This window comes from Pangasianodon hypophthalmus, chromosome 17 (genome assembly GCF_027358585.1).
Source record: "Pangasianodon hypophthalmus isolate fPanHyp1 chromosome 17, fPanHyp1.pri, whole genome shotgun sequence".
Classification (NCBI taxonomy): domain Eukaryota; kingdom Metazoa; phylum Chordata; class Actinopteri; order Siluriformes; family Pangasiidae; genus Pangasianodon; species Pangasianodon hypophthalmus.
The window spans coordinates 11,245,129-11,265,696 of record NC_069726.1 but is presented as its reverse complement, the minus strand read 5'-3'; the positions used below and the strand labels follow the sequence as shown (position 1 = coordinate 11,265,696).

Here is a 20,568-nt window from a genome sequence, read left to right as displayed (position 1 = left end):
CTAAATACTCAAACACACGGACAGCTCAAGTGCCATTTATTGGGACCACAAAAACTACAGTGCCATCCTTTTCTGTTCACATGAATGAATCAAACGCTCATTCTAAAAGAAAGAAAATAATACAAAACAAGTGTTGATATTAAATAAACAGTCGAAACGTTTAAGTGGTGAAGCAGAACATGCCGGCTCATTCATCTTCGTCCCAGTCCTTTTTCTCCTGTGGAGCTTTGGGTCCTCCTGCTGGTTTGGCCATGATGATCTGTACAGACAAAGAGACACAGGATCTTAACACACTAACAGAAAAAAAAAAAAGAGACAAGGTGGAGTCCTTTAGAACGGTTAGTCCGAGTCAGTTAACCACATCTAAGGGGGAAAAAGTGCTTCAGTTCATGCGACATGCAATCCTCCTGTACCAGTACATCATGTTCAATTCCAACTCTTTGGTACACAGTGACAGTGGTTAGTAAGGTGCAATGATTATCATACCTATATCTATTTTTCCTTTCAAAAGCAGTTTAAAAATACCTGAGACACATTTGATGTTCATCCTTCCCTTTTACATAAAACTAAATAAAACTGATCCCATTCAAAAATGTCTGAGAATAATTAAGATGATAAATAGTATAACACATTTTGCATTAAGGCTGCTTATTTCTATTTTATCATTTGTGAATCACACCAAAAAGTTATATTAAACAAATTTCCACCCCTAAATGAGATCAAATGCTACACTTCATTAATGCAAGAAAATAACTTTAATCCAGCATAATATTTTTCACAATGACTGGGTCACCTCTGTGCTGCTTCAAATAGAGTCATTCCCAGTAGAAACAGAGTGCAGTCAAAACAGTAAGTGTGTTCATGCAATCCCATCCAGCACTCCCATACTCAAGTGGTTAAGCACACACGTAAAGGAATAGGGCACCTGTCCCATTTCTGGGGTTTCTGATCAATGATGGGTGTCAAATTTATCAGGCTCTTCATCCCATTCGTCTTTGTCCCAGTGGCCTTGCTGTTTGGGAGCTTTGGGGCCCCCAGCTGGTTTCGCCATTATGATCTGACACAGTACATCTTGTTAAAGATCTGTCGTCACTTTTGCAGGCTTAGAAATAGTAGTACGTATCCCTAAAAACTATTGCCTATTTTTCCACATTTTTCCATTTCCTAGGATGTTCTAAGCTACACAGATGTCATCATAGCCAAATGCTAATAGAATCTGCACCCGTCAATTTAATAAATTCAATGAAATGTGAAGCGGAATGATTATATTATATAATATAATATTTTATATATATATATATATATATATATATATATATATATATATATATATATATATATATATATATATATATATATATATATATATATATATAGTGACACCTATCAGATATGCAGTGTAGAAGCCATTACTCTGAGCCTCACAGGGGGTCAAAAGTAATATGGTACTCATCAAAAGAATTAAGTCCAGATCATAAATTTTAAAAAATGAATCCTTTTCCAGGCTTGTGTCATACAAAATTACTGTATACAATTTTTTTTGTGCAAATGAATACTGTTGGTGACTAATCAGTGTGAGGAAGCAGCTGACCTGATCAACCCGAAGGACAGTGATGGCAGCATTTGTGGCCAGTTTGATGCCCCAGTATTTGACAAGGTATGGGTCCAGAATGCTTGCCTCAAGCATGTCCCTCAATGCAGGCCCTTCACCCTAGCAAAGGAAGAATAAACAGTTTAACCAACAAGAAGGCCAACAGAAATACAAGAAACCCAACATAATAGTCTTTTGTTCACATTCCTGATTGCACTCTCACCTCGATATCAAAGCCCATGTTTTTGTTGCCCTCGTGGTGAACAGCGTACAGTTTGGAGATCAGCTCGTTACCCTTTACGCCCGAGTTTTCTGCCAAAGCACGCGGCACAGCCTCAAAAGCCTCAGCAAATTTCTTAATGGAGTACTGCTCCAGACCTGGGCAAGACTGGCAAAACAAACATTTTTAAGGGATAAAAAAAACAAATATATTCAAATATATTTCAAATATATTCTTTATAAATAGATTTAAAGGTTTATTTATACACACAGGCAATTTAAAAACACTGGGAAGCCACAGACTTGGCATACTGGATCAAGTGATGGACATGAACATAGTGAACCATTTGTTTTGCGTTTGCTGTTCTTTCTATCCTAAAAGTGTTTTTAATGCATCTAGACAGTGACTTTTACCTCTCCATAGGACATTATCTGTTTAGCCAGTTCAATTTCAGTAGCGCCGGCACCAGGACACAGCCGCTTGTCCTAGGAATGAATAAACAAAAGTCAGAACTGCAAGGTGTCCAAGTTTGTTCTGAACTATAGGTTTAGTTTTAGCCAAAAAATATGAATCAGCTGTGAACTCACTTACCCTGACAAGGACCTTAAATGTGTTTACTCCATCATCAATGGCTCGTTCAATGTCATCCATCAGGTTTTCTGTGGAGCCTCGAATCACCAAGGTAGAAATGGCTCCCTCTTCTTTCTCTGTTATTAGAAACAAATACAGTAAACCATACATTCATGTTTGACATAATTAACAAGAAGGGTTATTAAGGTGTCATGGTGGTAACCTCAACACTGACTTTTTTAAAATACTACTTAAAATGCATTTCCCGCAACAGAAAAGCGTTCGCCCTATCGTCCGGAGATTGCGGGTTCGAATCCTGGTGATGCCACAGCCATAAGAATACTGTAAAATACACATGGGTAGATGTCTGATGGCAAAGTAGCACAACTGTAAATGAAACCCACCGTGTTTGAACACAACGACCTGGGTGTCTCCGACTTCAGTCAGGTAAACGCTGTTACAGCGTCCCATTTCCTCTGGAGTAGGAACAGTCTGGCAACACACAAAAGGTAGATGCCACTAAGAAAAAAAATCCATCGTAAAAATCCAAGGTCCTGGTGTTGACTAAAAATAAACCTTACCATTCTAGGCAATGCTACAGCACCGACAGTTTTGCATAACCTTCTAAGATCCCATTTGGAGTTGAGCCTTGATGGACACACAGAAAATGATACGTCATGTCAGATTACACACAAAACCATAAGCTGTGGACGATTATGGTAGGACGTTCCGTGTGGGATAAGTTAAACAGGTAGATGGGTTCATTATTCGATTGAAGGCTCTCACCGGACTACCATGAGTTGATACTTGTTGGCGTAGTGTAATGCCATGTCTGCCACTTTGCCCCCAGTTACAACCACGTTAGCTCCAGCATCAGCAATAGCCTTCACCTGGGCCTCCATCAGGTTCTCCTCGCCTTTGCTGAAGTTCATCAGCTCCTCAGCGCTCTTTATCAGCACCGTGCCCTGAGGAATGCACACACCAACAAGGAGATGTTTTTACCAAACTCTGTAGGCAATTTCATTAGTAACTAATCTTATATTACCACCATTACATTATTATTTTTTTTACAATACGAAAGTATTTCACAAAAACTTATAAATGATATCTTGATACATAAAATTGGATATAGCCATTATATATTATATACACTACCACAGACAGCAGAAAGCTTGCCACTAAAAATTCAAAGATTTAAAATTAAGACAGTTTGTATTAAACATATACACTACTTGTCAAATGTTTGGACATACACACTCAGTGATTTTCTATGTTTTTCCTTATTTCCACTATTTTTTAATATCTAGTTTTAAATAGGTATATATATCGTTATACCCTATATCGTGGAAATGGTTCACATTGTGAAAAACAACATTCTATTAATTATGCATGTAATGCAGTCGCACTGTTTGGGAATCTAGGGGTCCCAATTTGCTCAACCCAAAGAGTTAAAATATACAGAGCGCAAGATGGTCACGTGATCGCGTTCTTTTGTGAAAAGCCTGTGAGATCATCTGCACTTGTGCCCGATAGCCCAATAGTTCCGGACTGCAATGACCAACACACGTTATACGTTATATAGTAACACAAACATATTATAACAGTTAAAAAGAGCACTTCAGTAGCTTTCAAACAGCACCAAAGGCCATGGAAATTGGGCAGTTCAGCCAACTTTGGAGCTCTATTTCTGCTACGGTGCTCATTATGTTTTAGTCGATCATTTTCCAAGTCCCCAGGTCAGACAGACACATTGTTTATTCAACAAAAATTTTTGGGAGAATTTATAAATTTGTTTTTTGATTTTTAAGATATGGTGAACCTGTAGTACATTTTGTTTACAATATTAAACCTCTGTTCTCAATTTTTTTATTTCTTTAGTTTTATACAGACAAAAACGCACATTGTTTTGCGTTGATTATGATTCAGTAATAAAAAAGGAATCGAATCAAGGAGCCAGTATCGTGAATAGAATCGTGACCAGAATGGATCATTACTCCCCTAGATAGGGGAGGCGTGGCCTAACAGTTAGAGGCTCGGACTTGTAACTCGAAGGTGAACCTGAAGGTCGTGGGTTCGACTCTCAGGTCTGGCAGGGATTGTAGGTGGACGGAGTGAATGACCAGCGCTCTCTCTCCCACCCTCAATACCACGACTGAGGTGAGACCCTTGAGCAAGGCACCAAACCCCCAACTGCTCACCGGGTGCCGCAGCAAAAAGGCTGCCCACTGCTCCAGGTGTGTGTGTGTGTGTGTGTGTGTGTGTGTGTGTGTGTGCGCGCGCGCGCGCACTTGGATGGGTTAAATGCAGAGCACAAATTCCGAGTATGGGTCACCATACTTGGCCACAATTCACTTCACTATCACTTCACTATTTCTTTCACTAGATTTAAATGAACACTACATATAAAAATATATATTTTGAACAGAAATCACATTATATATACACATTACCTTAATTTATTATATCTTAGAAAGTTTAAAGCCTTTATCAAAATGTCTAACACAATGAAAACTATATGCTTAAAAATATAGTAAATATATTTTATATATGGCATTTTAGGTAATACACTCACCTTGGTCTCAGTAACCATGCAGTCGAATGGACAAGAAAACACAACTATCTTTGCATCTTTAACTGATGTGAGGTCTCCTTCAGTTTCCTTCTTAAAGACCATGCCATGCAGCATCGATGAGGCTTGCAGACCACACCCCTACATGAACAAACAGTCAACATTTGAATAGAAAACTAGCCAGTGACTGTAAAGGCATAAGCTAAAATACCAAGTTTTATATACAGTCATATATTCAGATTTACAGATAGTAGGATTTTGTGTTAAAACTCACCAAAATCTTGCAGACTCTCACATTATCGACATTGAAATTGCCAGACTCTGGGAAGATCGATACTGTGTGGGGGAAAAGCAGCACATTTAATAAAGGTAATGAAGAGATTATGAAGGTAAGAAAATATTAAAATATTAGATACACGTTAGGAGTCTAAATGCAACTCTTACCACAGGCTTGTGCGATAAGGTCGGCGAGGAAGTCTTCATTTCCGTACTGTTTGCTCATCACGGCTGTGCGGATCATGGCTTTGGCCTCAGTCACGTCGTGCAGGTTCTTAGCAGAGGAGCAAACGCAGTCTGGCAGAATTTCTAAAGCCTTCTTACAGGCCATCTCATAACCCTCAATGACCTGTGTAGAGAGAAAGTAGCATAAAATCAATTTCAGTGCTTTGACAGACTCTCTGAAATGCACTGATTGACTAAAATTAATTTCTTGCCCATAAAAAAACTCCTCTCTTCATAAGAAGTGTGCATCAAACAATTCCATAAAGGACTATAGTATCATTAGTGTTGTAGCTTGTTCATTACACACCCTGTGCTAAATGACAGAAGTAGGGGTGGGACAGCATGAAGAATTCACTGTGTACAGTATATCACATTACAGTTGTCATAGAATTTGCTTAGAGCTTTGCACTGTCAGTGAGCAGGGGTGGACAAATCACTAGCCCAGGCAGTGGGACAAGCACATTACATATCTGGACTATCAGTTTTTCATTCACAATTTCCAGGTGGATAAACAAGTTCAACAGGCTGTTAAAGCTAACTAACCAGCATTTTCTTTTAATTCACCCATCCAACAACCAGAGAAAGAAAAAAATGACTCCCTATTTACCTTTCTGCAAAAAAAGAAAAAAAAAAACTGACATTTGTTTAAATGTGACATGCCCCAGAGTGTTCACCCAATGATGAGCTGCATGCTACTCTACTTTTTTTTTTTTTTTTTTTTAAAATCAAAAATGCAGTCTGACTGTTGGTAAGAATGATTATTATTATCGGATACAATTTGTTTGAACGAATGCGCAAATGAAGACCCCTGAAGAGAAAGACAAGTAACCAACATACATAATGCAGATTAAGGAAAAAGGTTTGAATATTTTCAACAGCACATCTGATAACATGATTGCTCACTGAGATTTAGACCTGGCATGTCTGTTCTTTAAAAGCAGGCTACACGATTTTTATATTCTTGCTGCATGTCAAGAAACATGCCACAGTAGATATCAACAGTAGAGCCATTTCAGATTTCTAGTGTTCGTCACGTTCCTTGACAGAAGCGTGTCCATGCCAATGCACATTTGTAACTGTAAACTTTTTTTTTTTTTTTTATAACTCAACTACAAATTTCACTACACTACAAATTTCACCCCCTCACCTCCGACACAGAGAGCCCCATTCGAAGCAGCTCCTCTGCCAGCTCTAGCAGAGCACCAGCGAACACCAGAACAAAGTTGGTCCCATCCCCTACTTCCTGCTCCTGCATGTGGGACGCCATAACAATCATCTTAGCAGCTGGGTGCTGGACCTAGAAGAGAAAGACATAGTATTTAGGGCATTATGTTGTATATTATGGAATTGCTGATAACACAGTTCAACAGACACAGTGGGTGCTTCTCATTTTTAATTGGGCCTCCTTGTTTCCTTTCCTTCCCTCCATCTGCTGCTCCTCCCTCCAAGGAACCAGGGAAAGGATGCACGAAAAAGGAAACAAGGATAGCAGCAACAGAGAACAAACGCATTCACCAAATGAAAAGTTCTTGCTCACTGACAGCACTTTAAAGAGACGTTAGTGAACTGACTTAATGAAGTTTTCCAAACTGTATTAACTGTATAACAGATCTGCCTATACAGAACAGTGCTATTTAGTTACACACTAAATAATCCTTAATTAATCACTACACATGATAAGTCACGGCTGTTTTAGCTTAAACAAGATTCTGCACATCATCTGACTTCTCCATTTTTAAAGCAAGGCATATTAATTGACTTTCAAAGTCAGTGCAAAGATTTTATTTGTACTTCTGCATAGGAGACACCTGTGAATCCTCACTCTACAAGCCTCCTCTCTCCTCGACTTCTCTGAGCACATTTAAAAATTGGTACATCCTTAAAGATGGCAGATTGCAATCAATTTCTGGGTCATGGGATGAAGGTAGTAGGATCGAAGAATCAAAAAGGCATCGATTAGAGTTTTGCGAAGCACCCTTTGTTTCACATCATCCAAACTCACCTCGAGCTCTCTCAGAATGGTGGCTGCATCGTTGGTTACCAGGAGTTTCTCTAAATGGTTGATAACCATTTTGTTCATGCCTGGCAAGTATAATAATAATACATTCATTAAGAACAATAAACACAACAAGTGTGATTAATATGCAAAATCCTGAAGCAGGGAAATGGTCAGTCACCATTGGGTCCGTATGCAGTTCTTGTAGTCTGTGCCAGCTCCTTGCATGCCTGGATATTTCTAAACACTGCCTCCTCTAGACCTGAATAATGCTGAGCAGCAGAAAATAAAAATCAAAACAAATTCAGTACAAAATTACAACACTTTATAAAGGAGATCACATCGGATCAGAAAAAAAAAAAAAATCGAAAAGCCATGAAAAGTGGCTTGGTGACGTGACTATATAATAATGATATTGTGAGAAATTATGTTAAAAAAATAAATAAATAAATAATTCTTAGATATCATAGCTATTATGATTATTTTTTTTATGGAATAAAAAACTATCAGACAGTAAGCAGCTGATCTGACGTTAAGATTTCTGCACTTAATCTTAAAAGTTTTTTCGTTATATTTGTTTTTCTCTATATTCAGTCTATACATTTTTTCTCTACATTTATTTTTAATAAATAAAAGTGTTATTGTAAATATAAAACAATAAGCTAATTTTGTAGACATTAAATAAATTATTGTTTTTATTTTTTTTTTATCCAACACTAGGAAATAGGCAGCAAACCTAAATGTCGTGATACATCTTATATATCGCAGAAATGTATTGAGAATATCGTGATATGATGTTTTGGTAATATCGCCCAGCCCTAATAAAGCACAGGCTACAGGGAATCTTACCCACTGTTTCCTAATTTGGTTAAAAAAATGAGCAAGTGAATAAATAATAATGATTATGATAATAATAGAATTATCTAGCACATGAAGAATGCCTGTATTAGTGAGTGCTGTGTGCTATTAAAGCACAATAAATACATTATTTAATAATGAGAAAGGGTTATTGATGAGTGTTACTGTCAGGCTAAGATGCTAGCAGGCTAACTAGCTTGCCGGCAGATGCACATGCTGAAGTAGCAACCCAGCTAATGTAACAAAAAGCACATTATTAAAAATAGAAATGTAATTTTTTTATGGCTCTTGGCTAAAACGAGGAAACATTGCATAAACGAATTACTAATATCTTGCGCGTAGTCTGTGTAATTTGCTAAATAATTAGAAGCTCAGACTGCGGAGCCCGTGTTCTAGAAATCTCCACCCACATGATTCAGGCTAACGCGCTAACACTTTAGCTAGCTAGCTACTTAGCTAGCCGTTAAGAACAGACCGCTACATCGCTCATAAATGTATGGTCCTAATGATTCTTACCTTCGCACCATCTTTTAGCATTTGGGCAAAGCCAGGTGCTTTGGGGACGTGAAGGGCCATTTTTCAGCGTGTGAACAGCCCCGGTGTGAGAATAATCCGGACTGGATGCTGCGACGAGCCGCTCCACAAGGCAAAGCACGCAGCTAAGAAAGGACTGGGCGAGTGTCGATGCCTGAATCATAGATCATCATCCTCACAGGCCAGATAGAAGATCAACGATTGAGTCAAACGTCGTGGTACAGTTTATTGTTGACGCCCAGTAAAACTATGACCAGTCATTTTAGCCTAAAATACAACCAAGTCATAACATGTGCTTACGAGTTAAAATTGTAAGATTATCTACACTTAAATTTTGAAAATCCCAGCCCATTTCACTATTGTTGTAAATTGCTGTCATGCTTTCCTCATGTAGTTTTAATTTATTATTTAATTATTATTATTATTATTATTAAAGATATACGCTGAGCAGCCATAAGATTAACACCCCTGACAGGTGATGTGTAATAACATTGATTATCTTGTTACAATGGCACACCAGCAAGTGAACAGTTCTCGAAGTTGATGTATTGGAAGCAGGAAAAATGGGCAAGCGTAAGGATCTGAGCGACTTTGGCACAGGCCAAATTGTAATGGCTAGATGACAGGGTCAGAGCATCCCCGAAACATCAGGTCTTGTGGGGTGTTCCCGGTATGCAGTGGTTAGTACCTACCAAAAGTGATCCAAGGAAGGACAACCGGTGAACCACCAAAAGTGTCATGGGTGCCCAAGGTTCATTGATGCTGATCTCTGTCCACCGCCAAAAGAGCCTACAATGGGCACATAAGCATCAGAACTGGATGATGCAGCACTGGAAGAAGGTGGCCTGGTTTGATGAATCATGTTTTCTTTTACATCATGTGGACGGCACTTACCTGGGGAAAAGATGGCACCAGGATGCACTATGGGAAGAAGGCAAGCCGGCAGAGGCAGTGTGATGCTCTGGGCAATGTTCTGCTGGGAATCCTTGGGTGCTGGCATTCACGTGGATGTTGTTTTGACACGTACCACCTACATAAACATTGTTGCAGACCAAGTACACCCCTTCATGGCAACAGTATTCCCTAATGGCAGTGACCTCTTTCAGCAGCATAATGCAACACTGCAAAAAATGTTCAGGAATGGTTTGACGAACATGACAAAGAGTTCAAGGTGTTGACTTTGGCCTCCAAATTCCCCAGATCTCAATCCGATCGAGCATCTGTGGGATGTTCTGGACCAACAAGTCCGATCCATGGACGTCTTGGTGGAATCCATTCCTCGATGGACCAGCGCTGTTTTGGCAGCACAAGGGGGACCTACACAATATTAGGTAGGTGGTTTTAATGTTATGGAAGTGTATAATATAATATTACTAGATTAACCTAATAACAATAATTCTGTATGGCAAGCCATTTTAGCCTAAAATACCACAGTTTTGCAATAAAATATTGCATCAAAAATTTTTACAATCTGAAAAAAAAAACCTCTCTAAACACTATATGAACTAAAATTAAAATACAAGTGCACATTTCAAAGATAAAGGTGCCACAAATTGTTCTTATTTTTCCACAGAGAACTAAAAAAATATAACGCAATACAATAAATTCCTCATGACGTGGAATGATCTTTGCGGCACTTTATAAAATTATTATTCAGATTATTAAGGCAGCAACAAAACAAAAGAATCATGGAAATATGCAATCCAACATTTTTTTCAGTGCTTTTTTTTCCATGGTTTTCCATGGCATCACTCCAAAAATCATTTGCAATACCTTATTTTTAAGAATAGATTTTATTTGTCCCTTCATCCCTATACATGTTTACAGTGAAACACAAAGGACTATATACAAAACTGCTCAACACTGTAAGACAATATTATAAATACACTGGACAAAGCACTTTAGAGTACACGCTATCTTTAATTGCATTCTTTAAGTGTTCTTTGGATTTGTAAGGGTTCTTTCTAAAGTGGTTCTAGTTGGAACTGTCTGTTAGTGAATTACAGAAACGTAAGGGTTTCACTCACAAGAAACAGGATTACTCATTAATGGGCTTTATTTCAAAACAATGGCATCACTTGGCTGGTGTGTGTGTTTGTGTGTGTGTGTTACTCAGCACTGATTGGAACAAAGGACATTTTTCTTGCCTAAAGTCATGTGTCCGAGCCGTTTAACTGGCACTGGTGTAGGGGGTGTATCTGTAGTCCTAGTGGGCAGCATACACACACACACACACACACACAGAGTCACACAGACAGACACTCACACGCACACACAGATCTGCCATGTTTCTGAAGAGTAGCCGAGATGATTCTTGTCTTCTTCTTCTCCTCTCTGGCCCTCATTAACTGGCCCAGATGATTGTATGACAAGCTCACTGTGGAAAGCTCTGACACGTCCTGCACGCTTTTTCTGTGGAAGGAGACACTCTTGAACCTTGTTAAGTTTAAGGACTTTCTCAGAAGTAAGCTTTTGTTGCCAGGTAAGTCGAAATTAATCTATATGTATACTTAGCCATAATATTTTATAGCTGGCCAACAGAATTCTAAAGATTTATTTAAGTTCACTCACATTTTTCTGAATTTTGTGTTGTGTCCCTTCTGCAACTGCTTCAATTTTTTTTTATTTATTGTGGAAGCCAACATGTTTCTGTGCATTAAGTGGTTTGAGTCATGGCAGATAATAAAACCTCGTTTAACAGTTTATATTAATCTCATTCATAAATGCACCTGGATTAAATGATAGAAAATGCTTTGGTCAGTGCAAAGACAGTGGAGACGTGTGACCTCACCCTCTGGCTCGGAGGGGCTCTACCTCTAATTGTTTAATCCCCGATGCAGCTTTGGGCACATGATGAAATCCAGTCATTGCCCCTGAGAGGTGAATGATCTCACATTACAGCTGTGTATTAACGGAAACTCGCTTTATGCCCCCTATCTTGTCATACTTATCTCCCTTCCACAGGGAATAAATGATCACCTCAGCAAGACGACTCACCAGAGACAAACCTGAAGTTCAAATCTCCTTCAGCCTTGATGAGTCCTCAGGTACGTTGCTTGTTTGGGTTCTACATTTACAGGCGTTACTTAACTGTTATGCTTTAAAGAGGGTTTTGTCCTCTCAACCACCTCCCCCTCATCTGTAATGGCATACACTGCATGCCTCCCACCAAAACAGCAACCCGCAAAAGCCAGCACAAAGCCCTTCTCGTGCCGGATCCGTTTTAACTTTTGTCATTCTTTTCAGTAAAACAGGTGCTCCCTCTATTTCGGTCTATCACTGGCATCTTACAAACAAAATATCTACCTAGACACAAAGCCTATCTGGTCCCTGCTGTCAAAGTGTTTTACAGCTATTCAGACGAATGTTTGGATGGCAGCTGCAGCATCAAGTTTCCTCTTTAATACCTCACTGCTGTGTGATTCACTCATTTGCTTTTATAACACTGTCCTATATTTAAAGGCGCTTAACACTTCGTCCTCCATTGCTGCCATAAACCTCACATCTTAGACTCTGTTTGTGTTTAAAGACAGGTGTGCAAACACACAGATCATCCTAACACATGTAGGTATTTGCTGCACAGGTTAAGTAATTTCTCTGTAATCTTATTGATCAGCATACTGTATGTCAGACTGGATTTTCCCTCTAGTTGTTTTACCTCTTTTTTCCTTTTTCAAAGAATCTATATAAGAAGATATACAAAGGCTTTGCCTTCGTCATTTTGGCACGTTTGTCCAACTTAAAAAGCCTATAAATGTTTAGGCCATAGTAGAGTGACAACAGCAAGAGCCTGGATCTTCTACAGTGGGAATTACCTCATCCCTACAGTGTCTTAATCGAGTTGAAATGCTATATCAGGCTGCAGTTGAAACCAGTGGCCAATTCTGCTTGTGTATATCTCGCTTATAATTAGTCCCATGGTCAATGTATGACCACACCCCATTTTTAGCTGCTTGCATCAGAGGATTCCCGACATGTGTACCCTGGCTACGTATGGACATAGCTTGCATGATAGCAGCCAGTGTAGACAACTCGTCTGTCATAGCCCTCGTTAAAGACGGCTCATCATCAGGTATCCAGGAGATAGTTAGGACCAGTCTGTCCACTCAAGCTTTAGTTCATGTGGACCAGACTAACAGGTGCTGGCTGATGTTTCCCTTGCCTTGAGAGAAAAACAGGCCTGTGGTTTCTATAAACATAGCCAAGCTGAAGAACCTCAGTTGTTGGTTTGGCAATAATTTTATAATTAGTAATGATTTAATTACTTAAACTATGAAATATGTAACCAGGAGCCTCTGTGTATGCTCTGTTTGCGGGAAGGGGCAGAGGAGGACATGCAGAAGCACCTCTGGCATTTAGTATGTTTCTAAAAGGGTATCTGGCCACTGGACAAAATTAGAGTCATTACCATTTAAGAAATTAGGTTTTAAACCAATAACTGTAGAGTTAATGCCTCGCAGCTCCGGGGTCTGTGATTTGATCCTGAGCTTGGCTTATTGTCCATTTGGAATTTTGCATGTTCTCCCCATGTACATGTTGGTTTCCGCTGGGTTCTCCAGATTCTTTCAACCTCCCAAAAACATTACTATAGGTGGACTGTCCATGAAAAATTGCCCCTATGTGTGAATGAGTGTGTGAATGTGTGTGCGCATGTTGCCCTGTGATAGACTGCTGTCTCATCCAGGGTGTATTGCTACCTTACGCCCAGTGTTCACTGGATCCACAGCAAAGCAACTCCGACCTTCTTACTTCCTCAGTACACCAGAGATGCTAAACTGATTGTCTTTATTAATACAGAGCTGACCGATGCAGAGGATCAATTGCCATCTTTCCCTGACCTCGAGCAACGCCTGCAGGTAAAACTGAGTAATTCTCTGAAGACAGTGGTATATTGATGTAAATCATATTTCTGTGATTTAGCCATGTTTGGTCATTTGAAGTTGTTTTTATGAATAATCAGTAAGTCAATAAATGGACTGGTCTAAGAATTACAAAGCTGAACAAACATTGCAATACACTTAATCACATACCACAGTTTGAACACAAGAGGGCACTGGTATGTGTTCATAGTTTGTAGTTCTTAACTTCCTGTAGAACAAGGTTTCTTACCTTCCTTAATAGCAGTTAGTATTGAGTAATTTTATTAAGTACTATTGAATTTCCACTAGTTAAAATCAGGGATTGTTCTTTAACACATGACGCTTATTATTTGCTTTATTGTACTGTATTCTTTACACTAAATTTATTTACTAAGATGACCTTAGTTCATATAGGACCTACATTAAAAACTGGCCATAACCAGCCATTAAACTCAGTTACTTGTTGGGTAGTGACTGTTATTACACAACAAACGCTTCAATGGCTTCTGCATGAACTTCCTGTACAATACAGGAACAATATACATATGCAGACGGGTGACAAATTAAAGTTAAAACCAACAAATAGTGTGTTATTAAGGTGTTGGACCACCACAAGCCATTAGCCACCTTCAATGCACCTTGGCATACATTCTACAAGTTTCTGGAAGTGTACTAGAGGGATGACCTTTCTTCCAAAAGATATTCCCTCAATTGGTGTTTTGATGATGGTGGTTGTCCAACATGTCAGTAAAACATTTTCTTATAGGAGTTCAGCTGAATTGAAATCTGGTGATTGTGAAGGCCATAGCATATGATTTATGATTTTTTTTTACATACTCATCAAACCATTCAGTGAGCCATTGTGATTGTGGATAGGGATGTTGTTATCCTGGAAAAGACCACCCCTATTAGGATAGAGATATTTCACAGTATAGGTGATGAATTAAAATAATTTTGTATTGATTTTTAGTAACACTCCCTTCCAACAGCAGAACCACCAGGCTTTCTTTCTTTCCTTCTTTCTTAAAACCTAGATTTAATCCAAGTTGCACTTTAAACCATGTAACACATTGGGAGCCAGAGGCAATTACACTGAATTACAGTCAATTACAGTCAATTACACTGATATCTGTCACAGGGGCCAAGGTATAGCAAAGGTCAGATGAATGAATAAATGCAAACATACATACATACGTACATACATACATACATACATACATTCACAGACCCAGCAACTACATAACTAGATGCTGAAAACAAATGGGCATAGTTACAGTGACAGATAAGTGCTAGCCAGACTATTAAGAACAAACAAAACATAAACAAAGTCGCTGGAAGGGAGGAACTGTGTAGCTGGAAAAGGAGGAAGTAGACAACCAGACAACGTCAAATGGGAATTTAAAACAAAAGGAAACAGAAGGTGTTCAGGACAAATCACTATGCTTACAGTACATCAAGAAGATGTCATCTAACTCATCTAATTCTCTGTAAGTGCACACAGTGGAAGAATGCCATTGCGTCATATGTATAGTCAGGGCTGGAACAATTTCAGATCCCTAAATGAGCCATCTTATATTATATTTTCACTTATTGCTAGAATTCAAGCCATCATAGGTTCATTATGTATGTTTTATTAGTAAGGGAGTTTATAAGTTTATATACAATTATTAAAAAAAAAAAGAATTAATACCTAAATAAACACACTGCGAGGTTTCCACAACACTTGGGGAGATAGCAGAAGTTGAAGTGATAATTTGGAGGAGTTGGCTATGAGTCATCCTGAAAGCAGAAGTCCTGCTCGAGATGAAGCCAAAACTTTTTAACCAACAGTTTCCTACACAATGTGGTTGGATCTGTAAGTGGTGAACTAGCTGATATCATGGAAAGTGATAGTTTCTGGGGTTTTTTGGTTCTATGGACACCCCAGGCTTGTTCAGCACTAGTTTTGTGGACAGCTATTTAAATAAAAAACTCCAAACATGGAACAGAAACCACAGAACCGCCTAGCAGGCAGAGACCACAGCAATGAGTGGATTATACCTGTTCTTTTGTGACTGCTTTGTGATTAGTGTTTGAACTTGCTCCACCTCTTGTTCCTCTCAAGTAATGTTCCTGAAACCTTTAACTACAATCTTTAACTTGGTTCTGGTAGACTGGTGGAGCCCTAATAGTTTTGTTTCACTGTCTGTCAGCTCCTTTGACATCAGTATTTATGAAATCTGTGTTATTTCTCATTTTAAGTCACGTTGATTGAATGATTATGTGTGTGTTGGTCTTGTGTCTCCTTCATTTCTGCAGCCAGTGTTGCCATGTCAGTCTCTAAAGGAGTCTGTCCAAGTCTACAGAGACCATTGCAGAATGGCGAAAGAGTTCCACCAGGTTAAAACAGAAATCGCTCTGCTGGAAGACAGAAAGTAAGTGTGAAGGCTGAGAGCAGGGAAAACCCTGTCATCGTACAAGGAAAGCTGATTTTCTGCTTTACCCACTACATATTTGTGCGTACACACATGCAACAAGCTGAAACATTATAAGTTTCATAAGGGAACAAGGACAAGAACAATTTCGGATTCTATTTCAGAGATTCTTCACCGTGATGCAACATGGTTTGTCTGGTGCTCTTCCTTAGGACACATTCCATTTTGACTGACAAGGGGGATTTCCTTACAAGTCATGCTGTGCTGGGTAAAAATAGGACTGTGTAATCATGACAGCCTCTTACATACTGTATTGTGGCATGCAACACTTGTGTTTTTCGAAAATGGCTTGGGTTGCCTGTAGCAATCAGGCATGATTTCTTTATAGTCATACAAATCTTTCATGTGAGTGTGAAACTACTTTATGAATTCCTTTTCAAAACAAAACTGGATAAAGAAACTGTAGTCAGTTCGATAAAAAAATCCGTCTGATATTTTCTTGAATAAGTAATATATCAATCTATAGTGTGGATTTCCACAATAGCTTCTTTTTCTGTCTTTTGTATCATCCCCAATCGAATCTTTGGGATATCTTGTAAGATAAACATGTGAGCAAGCGTTAAATTACAATATGTTTATAACTTATGTTGTACCACAACTTTGTCGAAGTCTCAAATTTGATTGGTCAGTAGATGTTGATTACTTTTCTAGAACAGCACACCTCTGACGCTAGCCCAGGATTTAATTCATTAATGCACTTTTTCTTACATTGTTGTTTCTAGGGTAACAGCTCATTCACAGCGACTTGTATGGTAGATGATCTATGTTATGTAAGACTAAAAATAAATGGTTAAAAAAGTGTAATTATGTAACAACGAAAATGTATAATTGTTGATATTGTGAAGCTTACTATAAGGAGACATTTATTCGACAAAAGTCCCAGGCAACTCCTGGGTGTCTACGCTTTGTAATGGTCAGTACAATTTTTTTGCCACGGGAGAGTCATTGTAGTTTCCCATTTCTCTATAATATGACAGGCTGCATTTTTGTCTTATTAACTCCTAGAGAGAGATAGAGAAAAAAAAACAGGCTGGTAAGGGAATGACTGTTTATAGCTGCTGTAAAGTACAGATTAAAAAAAAACACCACATCTCATTTATTAACAAATGAATCATTTTTGTCCATTTATCATTGGCAAACCGCTGTGGTGTAAGAAGAATAAAACATCTTGAGACCTGCTGTTATATGGAAATAATCCCCTTTGGAGTGTTAAACCCAAATCATTTGACCCAGTTGATTCTTTTCCTCTAGTAACACGCCCTGTCATCTTTTATTCTTCACATATCACATATTTCTGCGCTTCCTGCTAACATTCCATTCATATACTTAATAATGAAACTGCTGTCACTGATTCAGAGTATGCTTCCTGAGTTATTAACATTTTTATTGCTTAAAATTTGCCACAGTAAACTGTTAATTTACTGGAAGTCTCGGGCTATTGTACCCACAATAGATGTGGTGCTCAAAGGTCCAAACACTGGTAGTTTCACTGACTGGCTGTTTGCCATGTGATCACACTTTACTGGAACAGGAAGTGGGAGTACATGAGACAGCACAGACAGTTACACTACTATTGTGTACAATCAGCAAATAGTTATAACAGGTGTATGTTTAGTGTCAGCTTGGTTTTGGTGTAGATAAATATGGTTCGATTTGCAGACCATAGATTAGGTGTTTGAGCTTTATTTGATATTAAAATTCTGTGTTTGCACAAACCTTGCACAAAACAATCCATTTAGGAAACTAAATTAAACTAAAAATTTTTATTTTTTTAAGCATCTTCTGAAAAAACGAATAGGCTCTCCTCTGTCAGGGGTGGAAAAAGTACTGAGAAATTATATTTAAGCGAATGTTGAGATAATGTGTCAAAATTCAATTAAAAGTGGAATTATCCAGTAAGTATAAAGGTTGCTTCTTTTAAATGCAATAAAAAGTAAAAATGTAGATGTTTTAACTGAAGAAATTAAGTGATAACATGTTTCCATATGAAAATGAACTTTTACTGCTTAACTAAAACACTATTTTGCCAGAAAACAATCTCTCGTAGGTTGCTCATGAATTAATCAGAGGTAAAATATAATATAAATAACCAATATTTACCATTAGCTGTAATTTGACTTTGCATGCTACTGGAATCAATGCTAATCTGGAATTAGCAAAGAAAATAGGCTAAAGTTAAATATAGCCAGTTAACGTTAACAAATGAATAACCAAGGTGAATCTTACCTTGTCATGCTTTTTCCAATGAGTTGGAGTTCATGCCTTCTAGAAAACCAAAGGAGACAGCTCGTTTTATATGAATCTCTGCTTACTGTAGCATATTGAAACATTTTACTGAGGTAGGGCCAGGCTGCTAGCTATAGCATTAACTATATTTTTTAACATGAGAAGGGCACATGATCTTGATTGGATGCTAAACTGATATGATTGGATGCTAAACTGAAATGATTGAAAAGTACGTTTTATTTTGGAAATCTAATTAAATAGCATTAACAGTAAGCAGTAAAAGCAGTAAAAGTAACAGCAGTAAACAGCTGTAAAGTTTATTACTTCCCCATGTTCTCTGTGTATGTTTGTGTGTGCCCACCCCAGAAGGGAGCTGATTGCTGAACTGGCCGAGGACGAGAGGGTGACGTTGGAGATCGCTCGACTGGAGGAAGAGTTCCGGCTTTTGACAGAGGAGAACCGTACCCTCGTCACCATGTACACGGAGCGCACTCAGCAGCTTGCAACTCTGCGCATAGTCAATCAGAAGAGGCAGGGTTCCTCATGACCCTTGGCCTTTTGTACAATGGTCAGAATGAATATGTTTCAAGATTTTGTTTCCTTATGAGCCATCTTAACATTGGGGTATGATACAATGTACATTTCACATGCCATCAGTGTTTTAACCCCAAGATCAGTGCAAAATGGTGAGTATTACCATTATATAATGTCAGGTCGAGATTAGTTCAGTGGAAGGGCGAGGATTTCATATTAAGAAGGGTAAATCTTTGAGATAACTCTATCAGGTTTCAAACAGTATCACCAGCTAAAGAGGGAAAATGGCTCGCTAGCACTTATTGATTGTAATACAGATTGTAGAATTCTAGGCAACTGTGTAGGTGACTAAAGGGTTTTATTCTGAACCTGGATTTACAATAGAAAAGATCCATTAATCAATAATGGGTATAGTTAGCTGTGTCCTGCAATGCATAATAAAAATGAAAGTGTGCTGAGTTAATACCAATCTGAGCAAGAAGCACTTGTAAAATGATCATGAGTGGCAGAAGATTATCCATTTTGACACCTATATGGGCTCAGGTTTGGGGCTTGTATGTTGTGCATATATGCAATTAAACTGAATAACTAGAATTTTGACATAAAATACAAAGCAACAGTTTGTTCTTTAATGGTACTTTACTATAATCATATGTAGCCTATAAACTCCAATAAGCATGTAAGCAAAATGGTAACCATAAATTAGTTCAGTAAATGCATATAAATTGTATAATTACAATATAGTTATGGTTACATTAATCACATATACAAATTGTCATTAATCACAATTTAGATCAATAAACACATATAAAAATATATATTTGTCAAACACTGGTGCTGAATCCAGAAAGTGGAACATGATGATTGATGATCTGTGATTGTTCCTGAGTATCTCAGTGAAAGTGTTTTACGTTTAGTTCAAAATTCACACTTCCTGTGATGTCCTTCATTACACAGTGATAAGTAATGTGAGTGATAAAGAGGCAACATTTCTATATTATGCTATTTTTATAAATATGACATCCCTGGTGGAGAACTTGCTGGGTTCTGAAGTGTTTTGTAAAGGATCACATCAATCCTATCAATAAATACTTTTTAAAAGTTTTTTTTTTTAATCTGTTTCTTTTTACTGTCCAACCTGCATGTCTTTTCATTAGCTGTCTGACATTCAGTGCTTGGTCACTGATAAACTGATATAGTCATACCCTTTAGTCTGTAAATATTACTGCTGTGTATATGTCAGTGCTTTTGTGCCATTTCACTTAGTAAATATACTCTTATTTATCAAGAGAATCGGGCAAGTTGAATATTCTTCACTATGGTGAGTCAGTAATAAGGAACTGATCATTTGAAATGAAATCAGCACATTGTGGGATTGTGAAATCTTTCATAATGCAATGTCTCTCATCCCACGCAGCTTCAGCAGACAACTTCAGAAAGAGGCAGTTGATATAGCTGTGGCTATGGAATAGAAAAGATATGATAAACAAAATATGCACATTATTCTGAGCTCAGGTCCAGAAAACACCATCCAAAAACATGCAGGTAGGTGAACTGTTAAATTGGCCCTTCATATCATCATAGTCACATCATATCCGGGGTGAATTCTCACGCCTTGTGCCCAGTGTTGCCAACA

The 20,568-nt window shown here is 38.2% G+C and overlaps 2 protein-coding genes across 4 annotated transcripts; one reads left to right on the top strand and one right to left on the bottom strand.

The window, feature by feature from the left end:
• Positions 1-19: 19 nt before the first annotated feature.
• cct8 (chaperonin containing TCP1, subunit 8 (theta)) lies at positions 20-8,982 on the bottom strand. Of its 2 annotated transcripts, XM_053241405.1 has the most exons (16): positions 8,822-8,982; positions 7,629-7,719; positions 7,454-7,533; positions 6,599-6,748; positions 5,395-5,575; positions 5,225-5,286; positions 4,954-5,091; positions 3,168-3,346; positions 2,963-3,029; positions 2,786-2,873; positions 2,403-2,518; positions 2,225-2,296; positions 1,815-1,979; positions 1,592-1,711; positions 926-1,057; positions 20-259 (listed from the first exon to the last, which is right to left on the bottom strand). In XM_053241405.1, the coding sequence occupies exons 1-15, from the start codon at positions 8,879-8,881 to the stop codon at positions 950-952; spliced, it is 1,677 nt and encodes a 558-aa protein (XP_053097380.1). In that variant the 5' UTR covers positions 8,882-8,982; the 3' UTR covers positions 20-259; positions 926-949. The 2 variants fall into 2 exon arrangements, with proteins under 2 accessions (XP_053097380.1, XP_026797830.1); XM_026942029.3 differs by lacking the exon at positions 926-1,057.
• A 2,063-nt stretch (positions 8,983-11,045) lies between these two features.
• Positions 11,046-20,036, top strand: map3k7cl (map3k7 C-terminal like). Of its 2 annotated transcripts, XM_026941607.3 has the most exons (6): positions 11,046-11,321; positions 11,601-11,719; positions 11,804-11,886; positions 13,637-13,695; positions 15,997-16,112; positions 18,765-20,036. In XM_026941607.3, exons 3-6 carry the CDS (start codon positions 11,811-11,813, stop codon positions 18,943-18,945), a joined length of 432 nt encoding a protein of 143 aa, XP_026797408.1. In that variant the 5' UTR covers positions 11,046-11,321; positions 11,601-11,719; positions 11,804-11,810; the 3' UTR covers positions 18,946-20,036. The 2 variants fall into 2 exon arrangements, with proteins under 2 accessions (XP_026797408.1, XP_026797407.1); XM_026941606.3 differs by lacking the exon at positions 11,601-11,719 and having other exon boundaries at positions 11,047-11,321.
• Positions 20,037-20,568: the final 532 nt, after the last annotated feature.

What these genes read in the sequence shown, in the direction of transcription:
- map3k7cl (XM_026941607.3), top strand. Translation starts at nt 11,811, where the DNA reads ATGATCACCTCAGCAAGACGACTCACCAGAGACAAACCTGAAGTTCAA. An exon ending in ACCTCGAGCAACGCCTGCAG is followed by an intron (nt 13,696 to 15,996) that starts GTAAAACTGAGT and finishes TCATTTCTGCAG; the next exon opens with CCAGTGTTGCCATGTCAGTC. An exon ending in GCTCTGCTGGAAGACAGAAA is followed by an intron (nt 16,113 to 18,764) that starts GTAAGTGTGAAG and finishes TGCCCACCCCAG; the next exon opens with AAGGGAGCTGATTGCTGAAC.
- cct8 (XM_053241405.1), bottom strand. Translation starts at nt 8,881, where the DNA reads ATGGCCCTTCACGTCCCCAAAGCACCTGGCTTTGCCCAAATGCTAAAA. An exon ending in CCATTCTGAGAGAGCTCGAG is followed by an intron (nt 6,749 to 7,453) that starts GTGAGTTTGGAT and finishes TTTCTCTTCTAG; the next exon opens with GTCCAGCACCCAGCTGCTAA. An exon ending in TGGGGCTCTCTGTGTCGGAG is followed by an intron (nt 5,576 to 6,598) that starts GTGAGGGGGTGA and finishes CTCTCTACACAG; the next exon opens with GTCATTGAGGGTTATGAGAT.